The sequence below is a fragment of the Spermophilus citellus genome (genome assembly GCF_964194105.1).
Source record: "Spermophilus citellus genome assembly, chromosome: 2".
In the NCBI taxonomy this organism is placed as follows: Eukaryota; Metazoa; Chordata; class Mammalia; order Rodentia; family Sciuridae; genus Spermophilus; species Spermophilus citellus.
Window position 1 is genome coordinate 241,844,373 of NC_138183.1, and position 19,546 is coordinate 241,863,918.

The following is a 19,546-nucleotide window of genomic DNA, read 5'->3' on the forward strand; positions in this document are numbered from 1 at the left end:
CCCTGGAATTCCAATTGAGACAAAAAAATATAAAGTAATCTTAACTGACACTTACTAATATTGATTAAATATAAAATAAAATCCTTAATTTCAAATCTATCTACTCATAAGTACAAATTATTAGGAGTATCCTGGAAGCTTATAGAGGTGTTAGTTAAAAACAATTAATGCAAAATATTGAAATATCAAATGTCTAAGGGAATTTAATGAAGAAGACTGTATATTTTACTACACAAACATCTCAGTGGTTAATTATGTATGAATTAGGGCAAATGAAGAATGTGTTAACATACTCTGGTATTGATTTTTCATGAGAAATTTTGATAAGTAATTAGAGTTTATCTAGCAAATAATGAATCACAGACAGGTTCATGAAGCAAAGTGAAGATGAGACTTCTTCTCCAGAAAAACATGCACAGATGTTCTCATGTATCATTTTTCAGGGTATGGTCAGGTGTAAGGAAGTCTATGCAGACACACAATTGGATCCTAATAATTTAGGTCTAGTTCAGACTTAGAGGACTGAAAAATTATCTTTGATTTCCATTGATGCTTAAGTGAAATCAAACACTTGAGAACTCAGAAGATGGAGCGGACACTGTATATACTGAGGAGTATAGTAAGTATTTTTAAAATTGACAAATAGCTTTAGGGAATTTATATATTGGAAAAGATTACAGAAATTTTAAACCCATAGAAGAACCATATATATATATATATATATATATATATATATATATATATATATATATATATATATAAACATTCTGCAAGGTTCTTTCAGTGATTAAACAGATACTAGAATAAAGATAATGTGCTGGACATGAGGCCATTGAACAGCTATGAAAGTCTTGGTGTATCCTTGAGGACCACATTTGTCAAAGATGATTTCTCTTGTTTACACTAAGGTAAGGTAGTATAAAATATACCTCCATGGAAACAAAGACATAAAAGTTATTATGTACAATCATTGACAACTAACCAGAGCGCATTTAGAGCTTCTCTGCTAAAGGACATATTTTGCAATTTCAACATTATATAAAAATGATCATGAAAGTGATATATTTTTTTGAAGAAATCAAGAAAAGTGGCCACAGAGAGTTCATGTTCAGGATTCACATTGTCATCACAGACACCTAGTCATCAAAACAAGCCTAAAGTGCCATTTTCTAAAAGAAATTTCCCTTCATCAGACCTCTCACGGCGCGAATGACATCCTTGTTCCTGAGGCTATAGATCAGCGGGTTCAGCATGGGGCTCAAGAAAGTATAAAAAACGGCAATGACTTTGGACTGCTCTATGGACTTCTCTGAAGGGGGCCTTAAGTACATGCAGAAAAGTGTCCCATAAAATATGGTGACTGTCGTCAGGTGGGAGCCACAAGTGGAGAAGGCTTTGCGCCTGCCTTCAGCAGAACGGATCCTCAGGATGGCTGCAACAATGAAGAGGTAGGACAGGAGAATGACTGAGAGAGAGCTGGAGAGAGTGAAGCCAGCCACCACAAACATGGCCATCTTCTTGATGTGGGTGTCAGAGCAGGCCAGCAGGAGCAGGGGAGGATCTGCACAGTAGAAGTGGTTGATCTCCAGGGAGCCACAGAAGGACAGGTGGAAAGTCAGCAGTGCCTGAGACAGCCCATGAAGGGAGCCAGACACATAAGGGAAGGTGACCAGGGAGATGCAGACGTTCCTGGACATCCTGGAGCTGTAATGCAGAGGGCTGCAGATGGCCACATAGCGGTCCAGGGCCATGGAAGCAAGGAGGTAAAACTCAGTGATCACCAGAGCAATGAAGAGGAGACACTGAGTGAAGCACCCAGCATAGGAAATGGTCTTGTCCTCTGAGAGGAAATCATACAGCATGTTGGGAGTGATGTTGGAGGAATAGCAGATGTCTACAAAGGAGAGGTGGCCAAGGAAGAAGTACATGGGAGTGTGCAGGTGGGGACTGGTGCTGATCAGCACAATCATGCACAGGTTTCCTGCCAGTGTGAGTAGGTAGACCACCAGAAACACCCCAAACAGGACCTTCTCCAGCACTGGGTCATCTGTCAGTCCCAAGAGAGTGAATGCCATCCCCACAGTGTGGTTTGAGTAGGACATTTTCCTCTCCCTTGGAAGCTCAAAGTGACATAGAAAGTGAGTGTATTTCAAATTCTGCATCTGTTCCATTCATATCATCATCATCACTCTCTGATTGATTCAATCATCTGTGGGACTACTTTCTGGTCTTCTCATCAAATTCTTTAAATTTCTACAGGATGATTTTATTCTATATGTCTGTGTTTTCTGTCTTTCTTTCTCCCTATATGGCAAAAATAGACACACAATCAGTGTTTTTCTGTTGTTTTTTCTCATACTTTCATACTTATCTCTCTATTATGAATGAATATATATATATATATGTATATATATATATACATATAATTTAAAAATATATCCAAACATTTATATCTGTCTTTTATTTGTCTCTGCAGTTGATATTTTTTTCTCAAGCTTTCTTAACAAATAAGCTAAATGCAAGAAAATACAAAATGAGCATCTGCATATCATTTCCTATGTTCCAATGAATAAATATAGGATTTTTTATTTACAGGGACTAACTACTATTATTCTGTATGCAATATAAAGGATGAAAAATAAGCACACATTTTCACTTCAAGTGTATAGTTTGCTGGCTAATCTTTGTTCACAAAGCAATGTAGTTGTAGAATGAATCCTTTAATACATGACAAAAATGATACAGAATCATAACTGTTTCTAAACTCATTTATCCACTCATTTATTCATGTTCAACCAAAACTTCACTGGTTTCTTCTGCACCTTCCAAGGTATTGGGATACAGCAGGGAAGACATTCCACATTCTCACTGAGCGTACATTGCTCAGTGGAAGGAAAAGGGAGGAAATATGTAAATCAAAGCATAAACTCTACTATCAAATGAAAGTAAACTACAGGGGGATTCTTTAACATGTCCAGCAGAACTTCTAGAGAAAGAGACACTTGAACTGCACAAAATCAATGCAATTATCTGGAAAGAGTAGACACTTTTTGTTTCCCATTATTGATGTCTCTAGCATTAGCGACATTATTAAAATAGGTACAAATGAAGCACAGATGTTTAAATATGACTTAAATTTTTAACTTGATACACACTCAAGTTTTTCAGAAAACATAACATTAGCATAAAAATTACTTCCCACATATTTTACCACAAAGCCTTGTTTATTGAGCTCCCACAAATGTATCAAAGAGATTGCATAGAGTAATGAATTCTTCAGAGTCAAAGAAAGGTCATCAAAAACAAGGAAATGGGAATTGATCAAAGTATAATCCTCCATCAATATAATACCATTCTGCACACAAAACATAAAATGTATTTTTGTTAACAAATGAGAAAGTCACCTACCTGCCAATATTGACTTGCCATATTTTGAATAAGCATGATGAAAGGATTTATAAGGTATTTCTGTGGTAAATTACCTATTATTATAGGTAATTCTCTATAATAATTAAAATATGTTTGAGCCTCTAGGGCATAAACATAATTGATGTTTTGAGCAGCTGGATTTTCCTTTGAGGTCCACATCCTGGACTAACATGAATATACACAGCTTGATATGTGAATGCAGGAGATCTTTAGCTTAGGTCAAGATACAAGCCAGCATACCCAGTAATTTAGAAGAAGGAAATATGGTAGATAATCTTGTATAATTCGTGTGGTAAAGACCAAATATTTCCCATGGGAAGTTTGCTGTGTTCCTCTCTAAACACTGAGATGAGGCCATCTAATGAGACTGAGGCTAAGAAGGTGTGGCAGGTGGACCTTTCAGGGCAGGAGGTGATGGACTGAGCAGAAGAGTGCTGTCATCAGCAGCAGTGGAAGTTCTGGTCAGGGCTGAGGACTCTGTGGAGGGGGGAGCTTAAGGATTTCCACTGGAACTAACCTGACCTATTGAGTTAACGTCATCAGCATGCTAAGAATCATAATCATTTGTGAGAAACTGGATAACTCATACAGTTAATGATTCACAAAGCTGGTGATTTAAGAGAAAATTTGGAAATAGCACAGAGAGTAGCTGGAGAGTGTTGGGCAATGCATTTGGTAGAGGAGAAGGAAGCTCCAGGTCCTTTCATGAGTGCATCTTTTCCAGTGCACAGATGTTGCCATGTCCATCAGATGTTATCCAGTCAAATGACTCAGAGGCTCAAACTGCAGCCTTTCCAAGACAGAAGAGGCATTCCTACTTTAATTTCCAAATAATGATTATTGCTGGGAGAAGTCAGTCAAAAATGTACATCTTCATGTCAACATCAAAATATAGATTTCTATTACTCTCTTGAAATTTGAAGCTTGAGCATTTGTCGTATTTTTTTTTTCTCAAATGGATGGGGAAAACATTTTTCTATCTCAATTTTATTTTATTCTTATTTCTTTATTACAACACTAAACACTCAAAGCTTAAGTATTTGTATGTAATTAAAGGTCTTATAGGAGTGCCAGTTGGTATGCCTAATATCCTGAACCCTTAATACAGACCTTCCCATATTTGGAAATGTGAGTGACAACTTTTCAGTCTGAATAAAATTTTCCTTGAGGTGATTAAGTTCTTGTATTTTCTGATATGTGTGAATATGTAGTGTTTTAATAAATTATAAAGATTGCCAAAAGATGTTTCCAACAGGAGAAAAAATTGTGTCTAAATTTGCATTTCTTGAGTAATGCAAATCATGGGTAATTGGCAAATTCTGCTAATTCAGTATTTCAAATCTAGATCTCTCGGTTTTATTTTATAGTAAGGGGGATTGATCCCAGGTGTCCTGTATCACTGAGCTACTTCAGGATCAGAAGTTCACACTAACAATACAATGTTAACTCACTTGTACTGCAACAAACAGGGTTAGAGAACATAGATATTGCCTAGTTTTATGATAATAACCTCTGTGTTTTAGTCATTTCTTGTTTTTCCCTCCTAGGAAGATTTCAGATGCTTTGTTTAAATTATACTTGATGCCTTTACTTATTAACTAATTATACTTCACTAGAATCTCCACTGATGTGTGTCTGCTTGTCCCTAGGGACTAATGACTAGTCTCTAACCTGTTGGTCCTATGGGTCCTAGGAAATATTACTGGTTTTTTGATGATATTTAAAATTTATTTTATTTATTCTGATTAGTTATACATGACAGAATATATTCATTCAATTTGATGTATTATACATGAATGAAGTGTAATCTCTCATTTTTCTGATTTTTACATGTTGTACAATCACATTGTTCATGTATTTAAGGTAACAATGTCTGTTTTATTCTACTATCCTTCCTCCCCCTATACTTCTTTTCCTCCCTTCACTCCCCTCTATCTATTCTAAAGTAATTCCATTCTTCCCTTGCCCTGCACTCCATTGTGAATTAGCATCAGCATTTCAGAGAAAATTTTCGGCCTTTGTTTTTTGGAGATCAGCTTATTTCTCATAGTGGGCTATTCTCCAGTTCTATCCATTTAACTGTGAATGCCATATTTCATTCTTCTTTAAGGCTGAGTGATATTTCATTGTCTATTTAGACTCTCTGAGCTACTCATATAAAAAAGTAAAGCACTTTACAACTTTTTTCTTGAGTAATGCAAATCCTGAAAATGATTTACATTTATGACACACGTAGATTAGTTTCCTTTTATAAAAGCTGATTATCTTCTCAAAGCAAACCCATATCTTTAATTTCAAATAATTTTTCTCACCAGGTTAGTTGAATTAGTATATTTATTTTAAATTTAAAGTCATATTTGTTTTATTATTTCAACAGAGTATAGTATTTTACATCTTTTTATGACCTTTCAATTGCTTTCATCACTTTCCTTCAATCAAACAGATGGCCTTTTTAATGGAAGATACCCACTCTTGATTTGAACTTTCCTTTTCACATATGATTTATATCATTTTCCCTTCAATAGTGTTAATAACTATTAGTTTATAATTTCAGTTATTTTTGATGGTAAGAGGGATTGATCCCAGGTGTCCTATATCACTGAGCTACCTCCCCAGGTTTTTGTTTTTTGGGAATTCTTTCCCCCTAGTTTGAGATACAATCTTACTGTTTTAGAGACTGGCCTGAAACTTGCAATGCTCCTGCCTCAACCTTCTGAGTCACTAGGAATATAGTTACTTCCCACCATACCTGAAAAAATTTGCATAACTTTTGCCAGTTGTTGAATTTTATAAAGTATTTAACCATAATAGTATCTATAATATGCATGAAAAGTTGGCCTTTGTATTGAAGGAATAATTATGCTTGCTTAAGACCCTTGGAAATTAGCTTTGTTGTAAGTGCATAATCTAACAATATTGCTATAACACATTTTAGTAAACCACTCCTTTTCACATGCAGACAGCATTTTATGAGTTCTGCTCCCTCACATGTTGAAGTATAACATTAGAGAAGCACACCGAGGCAAGCATACAAAGCAGGGTTTATTTAAAAGGGGGTAATATACACTTCTCCATGGAAGGAGGAGGGGGCCGTAGCTGGTGTCCTGGTATCCCAAGAAGAGAGGGTATTTAGCCTCTTTATATGTCCTAGGCTTTCTGGGTTCTCCTGCTCTCTTCCCTTATCTCTCTCCTCCCTGAGTATGTGACTAGGCCCAGGAAATGCTCAGCAGGATGGCAGAAGGTGTGAACAGGTGGGCTGGAGAGGGTGGGGAGGAGTGGAGAAAGGGGTGTAATTAACAATTCCTTATAGGAGTGACAATCCCTGGGGGACAGGTTACCTTAGCAACAGGTTGGAACATAGGGAGATTCTTGATTAGGGTAGAGGAAGGACTCTGAAGGAATCCATGTTTCAATTCCTCCATTCTCTGGATCTGACCCTTGCCTATCTGCCTGTCTAATTCTGGCTTCACTATATTCAGGTAGATTTCGACAATTTAATTCCTACGTTTATTTATTTTGGTATATCTTGATGTGAAAAATCACCAATGACAAGTAGATATCAAAGTTTTACTACATCCTACGTAACAATAACAGATCCATATCCATTTTGTGTGTGAATATAGTGCACATCAGATACCATTTATGGAAACTGTGTGATTCAGAGACTGTTTGTCATTATTTCAAATTCCATAAGATTTAAAGTTCTATTCAAGGCAGCATTTTGTTGTATGTTTGAACTGAGTCAGTTTAGGAGTACATGTGGTTATGTAATTTCTTAAGGGATATACTTTTTGGCAAGGGGACAGTTTAGTTAGGGATTAGATTCTGGACTTAAAGATGCTTCTAAAAAATAGAAAATGTTTTGGCACTCTGGAATGAAAAAAGCAAATGTTGGTGACATAATGTCAATAAATACATAAATTAATGCCCCAAGGTTAAATGCTTATCTCCTCAATTGTAGGTCAATACTACCTCCCTGTCTTTCTGGAAAAAAAATGAAAATAAAAAAGTTAACTGATTTCTAATTCTTCATCGCTCATCCATTCTCTCAATTACCGCTATTCCAAACATTTTCCTTGGATACAAGGGAGTCTGCAATAGCAATAATAATGTAATATAATATTTTCCAGATTTTTCACAAATATATAATGCATGTGTTTTACATGTATAGTCACATTTGTATTTTATGTAAAGTTTATACACTCAAGCATTACATGTATAATTTCGGGGTTAAGTGTTTTATACTGCTACAAGCTTCTAGTTTGCATTTTTCTAAGAAAAATTTGAAAAATAATAATAATGACATAACTATTTACCATAAATAAAGACATATTAAAAATGTCTACATTGTAACCAGAAGAATTGAAGAAACACAACAGAAATATTTTTGCATACTGTAAAACAATATGATATCACAAATCTGCAGGAAACAATGGCTTATTTATAAATAGTGGGAAGAAACTGGTAAAATTTGCAAGCCTCGGTGTTATATTCAATATTACAGGATATCACAAATTTATTTCTAACACAATTTAAGAAATTTCTATATAATATAACCATAGAATCAACAACCAAATATAAGTGTTGTTTTATTAAATTTTGGGTGGAGGAAATGTTACAAAAGAACAAAAATTGATAATATTTTTCCAAATAATAATATAATTTATTTAAATAAACTTTAGAAATATTATGAAAGGTAATCCTGAAATGAGTATTATCCTTTATTTCTTTAATACATATTTCAATTCTTGTGTTCACACTAAAAATTTTTTTCCCTAAGAATTCCAAATGAGAAAAAATAAAAGTATAAAGTGATCTTAACTGATATTTCCTAATATTGATAAAATATATAATAAAATGTTTACCTTCAAACATAATTATAAATTATTGGGAGCTTCCTGGAAGCTTACAGAAGTATAAATTACAATTAAAGTGCAAAATATTAAAATAACAAATGTCTAAGTGAACTTAATAAAGAAGATCATGTGTTTTAATACAGATCAATATGGTTGATTAAAAAAGCATGCGTTAAATCATGACACAAAGAAAAGACTACTGATTCCAATTTTGAATCAAATTAAAGCAAACTTATATTTGTGTACACAGGAGCTGGCCAGGACTGTCTCTCCCAAAACCCCAGGCTATAGATCAGTATCTCTAGGAACACAGTTTTATAGCACAAAAAGTTGCAAACCGGGGTGTCTTGAGAACTTACAGATAACAGGATTTTGACAATCGTAATACAAAGGCAGATAGTGTTCACACTGAGGAACTTCTAGCAGAATTCCATGAAGAGGGGTCCTGCAGGGATCTGGGAGGTCTACTAGAAGTGTCGGTTTGTGGCCGCCGGGACTCAGGGCCTGGGGACTGTGGTACTTGCCGGAGTCAGGCCGTCGCCTCCCCGGCCCCGGGCGCCACTGGAGCCGCGAGCCATAAAGACACGGACCGGGCCGCGGTGCGGCTAGAAGCCGGGAACGCCGGGGACGGAGAGAGCGAACAGGGCAGCGCCGGCTGTAGAAACCGCGGCGGAGAGAGGCGTGGGAGCTCGAGGCAGAGACACACCGGACAGAGCGAGCCAGCACCCCGCCATCATCCCGAAATAGCGAGAGGAGAAAGATGGCGGCGGGAAGTGAGTAAGCCCCTCCATGTTCCGTGCCCCGCACCACTGCGTCTGAAAAGCTGAGACAGACAGCTGCGACTCAGCATTAAGCTATCCGGCTGAGGCGGCTGGTCAGCCCTTCTCATTCCCCGGAGGTGGATGCCTGCCGGGCCTTCGTGGGTAGTGGCCACAGGGTCCAGGCGGGGCTTGGGTGACAGTGGGGACCCGCCTGTGGCGTTGGTCGCCCGGCAGGGGGAGGCGAACTGTAGCCGTTTGCAGAGGACACCACTGTGGCGGAGGGCTGGCGTGGCAGGACTGCGGCGGAGGAGATAACTTCATTGAAGCCTGCTGCAGCAGGTGTGTGGTCTCCTGGTTCTCCCTCTCCACGCATCAGGGAAACCTTAAGAGCCCCTCCCAGCACTCCCGAGAGTGCTACAGCCAGCCCGAGGGAGTCAGAGGTGGTGTGGGACTGCCGCTCCCGCCAGGGCTGGCTGCTGAGGTCTCTTGCACCAGCTACGGGGGTGTGGCTACCGGAGGGCAAGCAAAATTCGCTGAGGACTCTCAGCACCAAGCTCTACAAGCTTAGGGTCTGAGGGAATGGCAATCTGGAGGAGTGAGCCCAGTCGTTCATGAAAACAGGGCTCCCGGGAGCAGCAGACCTGGCCTGTAGCCAGTATTGTGGTGAGAGGGGCCTGGCTAGAGGAAAAGTGGAAGTGTTTGGACACAAGAGGAGGCCCTAAGCACTCAGGATTGGAGACTCGCCCAGTCTGGGAGGAGCTGCTGCACAGTGATTGGTTCCCGCGTACTGACGGGAAAGACTTGACCTGGGGGGCACAGCGCCACCTAGTGGAAGAGAAGTTAATCAAACTCTAAGATGGCATTTATTAGTCTTTGTTGTTGTTGTTGTTGTTGTTGTTGTTGTTGTTGTTTTTTCTTTTTTTTTCTGATTGGGGTTTTTCTTTCATCTTCATTTTTCTATGTTGTTTTTTCTTTCTTTTCTCTTTTTTTTCTTCTTTATCTTCTAATCTCAATTTTAATTTTTTTTAATTATTATTAATATTTTTTAAAATTTTTGTTCTTTTTTAGTTCCTATTTCTTTCTTCTTTTGTCTTTTCATTTTTCTTATCCCCCCTTCCTTGAATTCTACCTGCCTACTCTCATTCTCCTTAGTGACTTCTTCCCTTCCCTTCTAATACCTTTCCTCCCTAGCATCAAATAAATTTATAGGAATAAACAGTAACCCAGCAGTCAACCAGAACAAGAAGCAACATGAGCAGCTTCAAGAAACAAGGAAGAAGAGGAGTACAAGCAATGCAGGACAGCCTAAATATTCAGGAGGACCTAGAGTCATCAGAAAAATGGTCATATAAAGACCTCAAGGAACACCTTAGACAGATGGAATGGAACCTCAAAGAGGATACAAGACAGCAAATTCAAGCAGCAAAAGAACACATTGAGAATGAGTTACATAAACAGCTAAAAGAAGAAGTTAAGCATCTTTATAAGGAGATAGAGATTATAAAAAATAATCAAACAATAATTCTAGAAATGAAGGAAACGATAAACCAAATTAAAAACTCAATTGAGAGTATCACTAACAGAGTGGAACAAGTAGAAACCAGAACGTCAGATAATGAAGACAAAATATACCATCTTGAAAAGAGTCTAGCCAACTCAGAAAGGCTGGTAAAAAAGCACGAGAAAATCATCCAAGAGTTATGCGATAACATGAAGAAACCAAACTTACGAGTCATCGGGATAGAGGAAGGTACAGAGATTCACACCAAGGGAATGAGAAACCTACTGAATGAAATAATTACAGAAAACTTTCCAGAAATAAAAAAGGAAACAGATATACAAATTGAAGATGCATACAGGACACCGAGCACACAAAATCACAGTAGACCAACGCCAAGACACATTGTTATGAAGATATCCAATATACAGAACAAAGAGAAAATATTAAAAGCTACAAGAGAAAGGAGACAGATTACATTTAGGGGTAAACCAATACGGTTAACAACGGACTTTTCATCACAGACACTGAAAGCAAGAAGGTCATGGAATAATGTATTTCAAACACTGAAAGACAATGGATGCCAACCAAGAATTCTGTATCCAGCAAAATTAAGCTTCAGGTATGACAACGAAATAAAGATCTTTCATGATAAACAAAAGTTAAAAGAATTTGCAGCCAGAAAACCTGCATTGCAAAGCATTTTGAGCAAAACACTACACAAGGAAGGAATGAAAAACAATAACCAAAACCATCAGTGGGAAGTGCCTCAGTAAAGACAGAGGGCGAGGGGAAAGATAATCACGGAGAAACAAACTAAATATTAAAAAAAAAAAAAAAGGATAAACATTCAAACATGGATGGAAGTTCAAACCATATATCAATAGTAACTCTGAATGTTAACGGCCTAAACTCTCCAATAAAGCGACACAGGCTGGTATCATGGATTAAAAAGACAAATCCAACAATATGCTGCCTCCAGGAGACACATCTGATTGGAAAAGACATACACAGGCTGAAGGTGAAAGGATGGGAAAAAATATACCACGCACACAGTTCTCGTAAGCAAGCAGGAGTGGCCATCCTCATATCGAATAAAATCGACTTCAAGACTAAGTTAATCAAAAGGGATAAAGAAGGTCATTATATACTGTTAAAAGGATCCATTCACCAACAAGACATAACAATTATCAATATTTATGCACCAAACAATGGTGCTGCGACATTCATAAAACAAACTCTCCTCAAGTTCAAGAATCAAATAGACCACAACACAATAATTATGGGTGACTTCAACACACCTCTTTCACCGTTGGACAGATCCTCCAAACAAAAATTGAATAAAGAAACTATAGAACTCAAGATCACAATCAATAACCTAGACTTAACTGACATATATAGTATATATCAACCATCATCAAATGGATATACTTTTTTCTCAGCAGCACATGGTTCCTTCTCAAAAATAGACCATATATTATGCCATAGGGCAACCCTCAGTAAATATAAAGGGGTGGAGATAATACCATGCATTTTATCTGATCATAATGGAATGAAACTGGAAATCAATGATAAAAGAAGGAAGGAAAAATCCTACATCACATGGAAAATGAACAATATGTTACTGAATGATCAATGGGTTACCGAAGACATAAAGGAGGAAATTAAAAAATTCTTAGAGATAAATGAAAATACAGACACAACATATCGGAATCTATGGGACACAATGAAAGCAGTTTTAAGAGGAAAATTCATCGCCTGGTGGTCATTCCTCAAAAAAAGAAAAAAACAACAAATAAATGAGCTCACACTTCATCTCAAAGCCCTAGAAAAGGAAGAGCAAAACAACAGCAAATGTAGCAGAAGGCAAGAAATAATTAAAATTAGAGCGGAAATCAATGAAATTGAAACAAAAGAAACTATTGAAAAAATTAACAAAACTAAAAGTTGGTTCTTCGAAAAAATAAATAAGATCGACAGACCTTTAGCCATGCTAACGAAGAGAAGAAGAGAGAGAACTCAAATTACTAACATACGGGATGAAAAAGGCAATATTACAACAGATCCTACAGAAATACAGAAGACAATTAGAAATTATTTTGAAAACCTATATTCCAACAAAATAGAAGATAGTGAAGACATCGATAAATTTCTTAAGTCATATGATTTGCCCAGACTGAGTCAGGAGGATACACACAATTTGAACAGACCAATATCAATGGATGAAATTGAAGAAGCCATCAAAAGACTACCAACCAAGAAAAGCCCAGGACCGGATGGATATACAGCGGAGTTTTACAAAACCTTTAAAGAAGAATTAAAACCAATACTTTTCAAGTTATTTCAGGAAATAGAAAAAGAGGGAGCTCTTCCAAATTTGTTTTATGAGGCCAACATCACCCTGATTCTGAAACCAGACAAAGACACCTCAAAGAAAGAAAACTACAGACCAATATCTCTAATGAACCTAGATGCAAAAATCCTCAATAAAATTCTGGCGAATCGAATACAAAAACACATCAAAAAAATTGTGCACCATGATCAAGTAGGATTCATCCCTGGGATACAAGGATGGTTCAACATACGGAAATCAATAAATGTTATTCACCACATCAATAGACTTAAAGATAAGAACCATATGATCATCTCGATAGATGCAGAGAAAGCATTTGACAAAGTACAGCATCCCTTTATGTTCAAAACATTAGAAAAATTAGGGATAACAGGAACCTACCTTGACATTGTAAAAGCTATCTATGCTAAGCCTCAGGCTAGCATCATTCTGAATGGAGAAAAGTTGAAGGCATTCACTCTAAAATCCGGAACAAGACAGGTGTGCCCGCTATCTCCACTTCTATTCAATATAGTTCTCGAAACACTGGCCAGAGCAATTAGACAGACGAAAGAAATTAAATTCATAAAAATTGGAAAAGAAGAACTTAAATTATCACTATTTGCAGATGACATGATTCTATACCTAGAAGACCCAAAAGGGTCTACAAAGAAACTACTAGAACTAATAAATGAATTCAGCAAAGTGGCAGGATATAAAATCAACACGCATAAATCAAAGGCATTTCTGTATATCAGCGACAAAACTTCGGAAACGGAAATGAGGAAAAACACTCCATTCACGATATCCTCAAAAAAAAATAAAATACTTGGGAATTAACCTAACAAAAGAGGTGAAAGATTTATATAATGAAAACTACAGAACCCTAAAGAGAGAAGTTGATGAAGATCTTAGAAGATGGAAAAACATACCCTGTTCATGGATAGGCAGAACTAACATCATCAAAATGGAGATATTACCAAAAGTTCTCTATAGGTTTAATGCAATGCCAATCAAAATCCCAACGGCATATCTTGTAGAAATTGACAAAGCAATCATGAAATTCATATGGAAAAATAAAAGACCCAGAATAGCAAAAGCAATTCTAAACAGGAAGTGTGAATCAGGCGGTATAGCAATACCAGATTTCAAACTATATTACAAAGCAATAGTGACAAAAACAGCATGGTACTGGTACCAAAACAGGCGGGTGGACCAATGGTTTAGAATAGAGGACACAGAGACTGATCCACAAAGTTACAACTATCTTATATTTGATAAAGGGGCTAAAAGCATGCAATGGAGGAAGGATAGCATCTTCAACAAATGGTGTTGGGAAAACTGGAAATCCATATGCAACAAAATGAAACTGAACCCCTTTCTCTCGCCATGCACAAAAGTTAACTCAAAATGGATCAAGGAACTTGATATCAAACCAGAGACTCTGCGTCTGATAGAAGACAAAGTTGGATCCGATCTACAAATTGTGGGGTCGGGCTCCAAATTCCTTAATAGGACACCCATAGCACAAGAGTTAACAACAAGAATCAACAAATGGGACTTAATTAAACTTAAAAGTTTTTTCTCAGCAAGAGAAACAATAAGAGAGGTAAATAGAGAACCTACATCCTGGGAACAAATTTTTACTCCTCACACTTCAGATAGAGCCCTAATATCCAGAGTACACAAAGAACTCAAAAAATTAGACAATAAGATAACAAATAACCCAATCAACAAATGGGCCAAGGACCTGAACAGACACTTCTCAGAGGAGGATATACAATCAATCAATAAGTACATGAAAAAATGCTCACCATCTCTAGCAGTCAGAGAAATGCAAATCAAAACCACCCTAAGATACCATTTCACTCCAGTAAGATTGGCAGCCACTATGAAGTCAAACAACAACAAGTGCTGGAGAGGTTGTGAAGAAAAGGGTACACTTGTACATTGCTGGTGGGACTGCAAATTGGTGAGGCCAATTTGGAAAGCAGTTTGGAGATTCCTGGGAAAGATGGGAATGGAACCACCATTTGACCCTGCTATTGCCCTTCTTGGACTATTCCCTGAAGACCTTAAAAGAGCATGCTACAGGGATACTGCCACATCGATGTTCATAGCAGCACAATTCACAATTGCTAGACTGTGGAACCAACCCAGATGCCCCTCAGTAGATGAATGGATAAAAAAAAAATGTGGCATCTATACACAATGGAGTACTATGCAGCAATAAAAAATGACAAAATCATAGAATTTGCAGGGAAATGGATGGCACTAGAGCAGATTATGCTTAGTGAAGCTAGCCAATCCCTAAAAAACAAATACCAAATGTCTTCTTTGATATAATGAGAGCAACTATGAACAGAGCAGGGAGGAAGAGTAGGAAGAAAAGATCAACATTAAACAAAGACATGAGATGGGAGGGAAAGGGTGAGAAAAGGGAAATTGCATGGAAAGGAAGGGAGACCCTCATTGCTATACAAAATTACATACAAGAGGTTGTGAGGGAATGGGAAAATAAACAAGGAGAGAAATGAGTTACAGTAGATGGGGTAGAGAGAGAAGTTGGGAGGGGAGGGGAGGGGGGATAGTAGGGGATAGGAAAGGTAGCAGAATACAACAAGGACCAATAGGACATTATGTAAAATTGTGGAAGTGTAACCGATGTGACTCTGCAATCTGCATTTGGGGTAAAATTGGGGGTTCATAACCCACTTCAGTCCAATGTATGAAGTATGTTATGTCAAGAGCTTTGTAATGTTGTGAACAACCAATAAAAAAAAAAGGCAGATAGTAAGTTAATGATCTACATGGCTTAACATTTCGATGTCAGGATTAAATTTAGATTTCAACATCACAATTTATGAGGTGTCACTGAGGTTTCAGAGAGGGTTGTTATCTTGTCAGGGAAAGCCAGGCATGGGTGAGTTCAAGGCACAAGCAGGAATTCCAAACAAATTTAGAAATTGCAGTAATTTTTAGTAAAACAGAAATTAATGTTTCATGACTTTATGATGAGATGGCTCCCAATCTTAAGGTGCAATTAGGCTGGGTTCATCACATGAATTAAGATAATCATCAAATATATGAAATCAACAAATCAATCAACAAATATATGAAAAAAATGTTCATCATCTCTAGCAAATAGAGAAATGCAAATAAAAACTACAGTAAGATATCATCTCACTCCAGTCAGAATGGCAGCTATTATGAAGACAAACAACAATAAGTGTTGGCGAGGATGGGAGGAAAAAGGTACACTCATACATCGCTTGTGGGTCTGCAAATTGGTGCAGCCAGTATGGAAAGCAGTATGGAGATTTCTTGGAAAACTGGGAGTTGAACCACTATTTGACCCAACTATCCATCTCCTCGGTCTATACTCAAACGACTTAAAAACAGCATACTACAGGGACACAGCCACATCAATGTTTATAACAGCACAATTCACAATAGCTAAACTGTGGAACCAAACTAGATGCCCTTCAGTAGATGGATGGATAAAAAAATCGTGGCATATATACACAATGGAATATTCCTCAGTAATAAAAGATAATAAAATCATGGCATTTGCAGGAAATGGATGGCTTTGGAGAAGATAATGCTAAATGAAGTTAACCAATCCCCTCAAAAAAAAAAAAAAAAAAAAAAACAAATGCCAAAGTTTTCTCTGATATAAAGTGACTGACTCATGGTGGGGTAGGGAGGGGGAGCATAGGAGGAACAGAGAAACTCCAGATAGGGCAGAGGCATGGGAGGGAAAGGGAGGGGGCAGGGGGTTACAAAGGATGGTGGGATGTGATGGACATCATTATCCAAAGTACATGTATGAAGACACAAATTGGTGTGAACATACTTTATATACAACCAAAGGTATGAAAAAATGTGCTCTATATGTGTAATAAAAATTGTAATGAATTCTGCTGTCATTTATTTTTTTAAATCAATAAAAAAAGACAAATGCTGAATGTGTTAACATCCTCTACTATTGATTTTTCATGAGAAGTTTTGATAGGTAATTACAGAGTTTAGCTAGCAAATAATGATTCACAGGTTTATAAAGCAAAATGAACATGAGATTTCTCCAGAGAGACAGGTAAACACCTATGCCACTCTATCCTTTTTCAGGGTATGGCTAGGTATAAAGATGGCCATGGAGAGACACAATTGCCTTCTAATAACTTAGGTTAACGTCAGAGCTACAGCAATGAAAACTACCTTTGACTCTATTGATGATTAATTGAATCCAAACACTTGGGAACTCAAAAGCTGGAGTGGACAATTTCAAAATTGAGGCACATAGTCGGCATTATTAAAAATAGACAAAAAGTTTTAGGTGATTTAGGTATAGGAAATGGTACAAAAATTTTAAACCAGTAGAAGAAGGATATATTTAATTTTTCTGCAAGGATCTTTCAGTGGTTAAACAGACATTAGAGCCATGGTTCTGTACTAGACGTGAAGACAAACACCACATTTTAAAGTCTTGGTTTAGCACTCTGTGCTACATTTGTCAGAGAAGATGATTTCTATTGTTCCCACTAAGGTCAGATAGTATAAAATATAACTCCATGGAAACAAAAATATAAAGTTATTATATATAATCATTGACTATTAACCAAAGAACATTTCATAGTTTCTCTGCTAAAGGAAATATTTTGCAATTTCAACATCACAGGGTTTATCTTTAAAAATAATCATGAAACTGATATTATTTATTTATTTATGTTTTTCTTATTGGTACTGGGGATTGATCCCAGAGGCGCTTAACCACTGAGTCACATCTCTTACTATTTTTTATATTTAATTTAGAGACAGTGAATTGCTGAGTTGCTTGGGGCCTCACTAAGTTGCTGAGGCTGGCTTTGAACTCACAATCCTCTTGCTCTAGCTTCCCAATGCTGGGATTACAGGTAAGGAACACCAGGTCCAGCAAAAGTATCAATTTTTTTGAGGAAATTAACAAAAGCGGCCACTAAGAGTTTATAATGGTAGACTAGTCATCTCCATCCAGTGGTAGTGTTTGTCCCTTTAGGACTCACATTGTCATCACAGGCACTTAGTGATTTATAAAAGCCTAAAGTGCCATTTTCTAAAAGAAATTTCCCTTCATCACATCTTGCATGGCGCGGATGACATCCTTGTTCCTGAGGCTATAGATCAGCGGGTTCAGTATTGGGCTCAAGAAAGTGTAAAAAACGGCAATGACTTTGGATTGCTCTATGGACTTCTCTGAAGGGGGCCTTAAGTACATGCAGAAAAGTGTCCCATAAAATATGGTGACTGTCGTCAGGTGGGAGCCACAAGTGGAGAAGGCTTTGCGCCTGCCTTCAGCAGAACGGATCCTCAGGATGGCTGCAACAATGAAGAGGTAGGACAGGAGAATGACTGAGAGAGAGCTGGAGAGAGTGAAGCCAGCCACCACAAACATGGCCATCTTCTTGATGTGGGTGTCAGAGCAGGCCAGCAGGAGCAGGGGAGGATCTGCACAGTAGAAGTGGTTGATCTCCAGGGAGCCACAGAAGGACAGGTGGAAAGTCAGCAGTGCCTGAGATAGCCCATGAAGGGAGCCAGACACATAAGGGAAGGTGACCAGGGAGATGCAGACGTTCCTGGACATCCTGGAGCTGTAATGCAGAGGGCTGCAGATGGCCACATAGCGGTCCAGGGCCATGGAAGCAAGGAGGTAAAGCTCAGTGATCACCAGAGCAATGAAGAGGAGACACTGAGTGAAGCACCCAGCATAGGAAATGGTCTTGTCCTCTGAGAGGAAATCATACAGCATGTTGGGAGTGATGTTGGAGGAATAGCAGATGTCTACAAAGGAGAGGTGGCCAAGGAAGAAGTACATGGGAGTGTGCAGGTGGGGACTGGTGCTGATCAGCACAATCATGCACAGGTTTCCTGCCAGTGTGAGTAGGTAGACCACCAGAAACACCCCAAACAGGACCTTCTCCAGCACTGGGTCATCTGTCAGTCCCGTGAGAGTGAATGTAGTGCCTAGAGTGTGATTTGGGGAGGACATTTTCTTTTTTCTTGTAAGCTCAAAGTGACAGAAAATAAGAGTTTGATCCAGATTCTGCATCTGCTCCATTCATATTATCTTTTGCTCCTTGATCCAATCATCTGGGACAACTGTCTGCTCTTCTCCTGAAATGCCTCATTTTAGATTACATTTGTGGATTACATTGACTCCTTATGCACTGTTTAATCTGTTTCTCTTTCCTTCTGTAACTTAAAGACATATGCTGTTTTCTCTCATTTTTGCTCTCACTTTGTATGCTTATATATATTAATATATATATCTATGCTTATATATTCACATATTTTATGTCTTTTAAGTTATTGCTATATTTAGTATTTTCCCCCATATTTTCTTTCTATAAAAACTAAATACAAGAGAATAAGAAATTAACACCATAAGATCATTTTCTTCATTCGCATTGATAAATAAGTATGTTTGCTTCCCATGTTCACTCTAAATATACCCTCATATTTTTTTAAGATGGAATAAATGTTGAATATTAAGTTAATTGCTTCACTGGAAATCCACTTTTGTCTGATTTAAACAAAGATACTTGGAAAGTTATCTGGACATTTCTGTTGAATTGTGCATTATCTTTGTAAATTCATCCAAGCATTTATTCATATATACTTCACAGCTTGCTCT

General features: G+C 37.6%; 2 protein-coding genes across 2 annotated transcripts in view; both read right to left on the bottom strand.

The window, feature by feature from the left end:
• Nucleotides 1–19,546, bottom strand: part of LOC308641877 (uncharacterized protein) — a gene marked incomplete at both ends in the record, with an annotated part of 45,663 nt that overhangs the window by 18,646 nt on the left and 7,471 nt on the right. Inside the window, one exon of the mRNA XM_081280457.1 lies at nucleotides 1,203–2,120. Within this exon, the coding sequence (XP_081136583.1) occupies nucleotides 1,203–2,120 (918 nt within the window). The remainder of the gene's footprint in view (nucleotides 1–1,202; nucleotides 2,121–19,546) is intronic.
• LOC308639071 (olfactory receptor 5M10-like) lies at nucleotides 17,969–18,901 on the bottom strand (the record flags this gene model as incomplete). Its single annotated transcript, XM_081277055.1, has 1 exon — nucleotides 17,969–18,901. One exon carries the CDS (start codon nucleotides 18,899–18,901, stop codon nucleotides 17,969–17,971), a length of 933 nt encoding a protein of 310 aa, XP_081133181.1.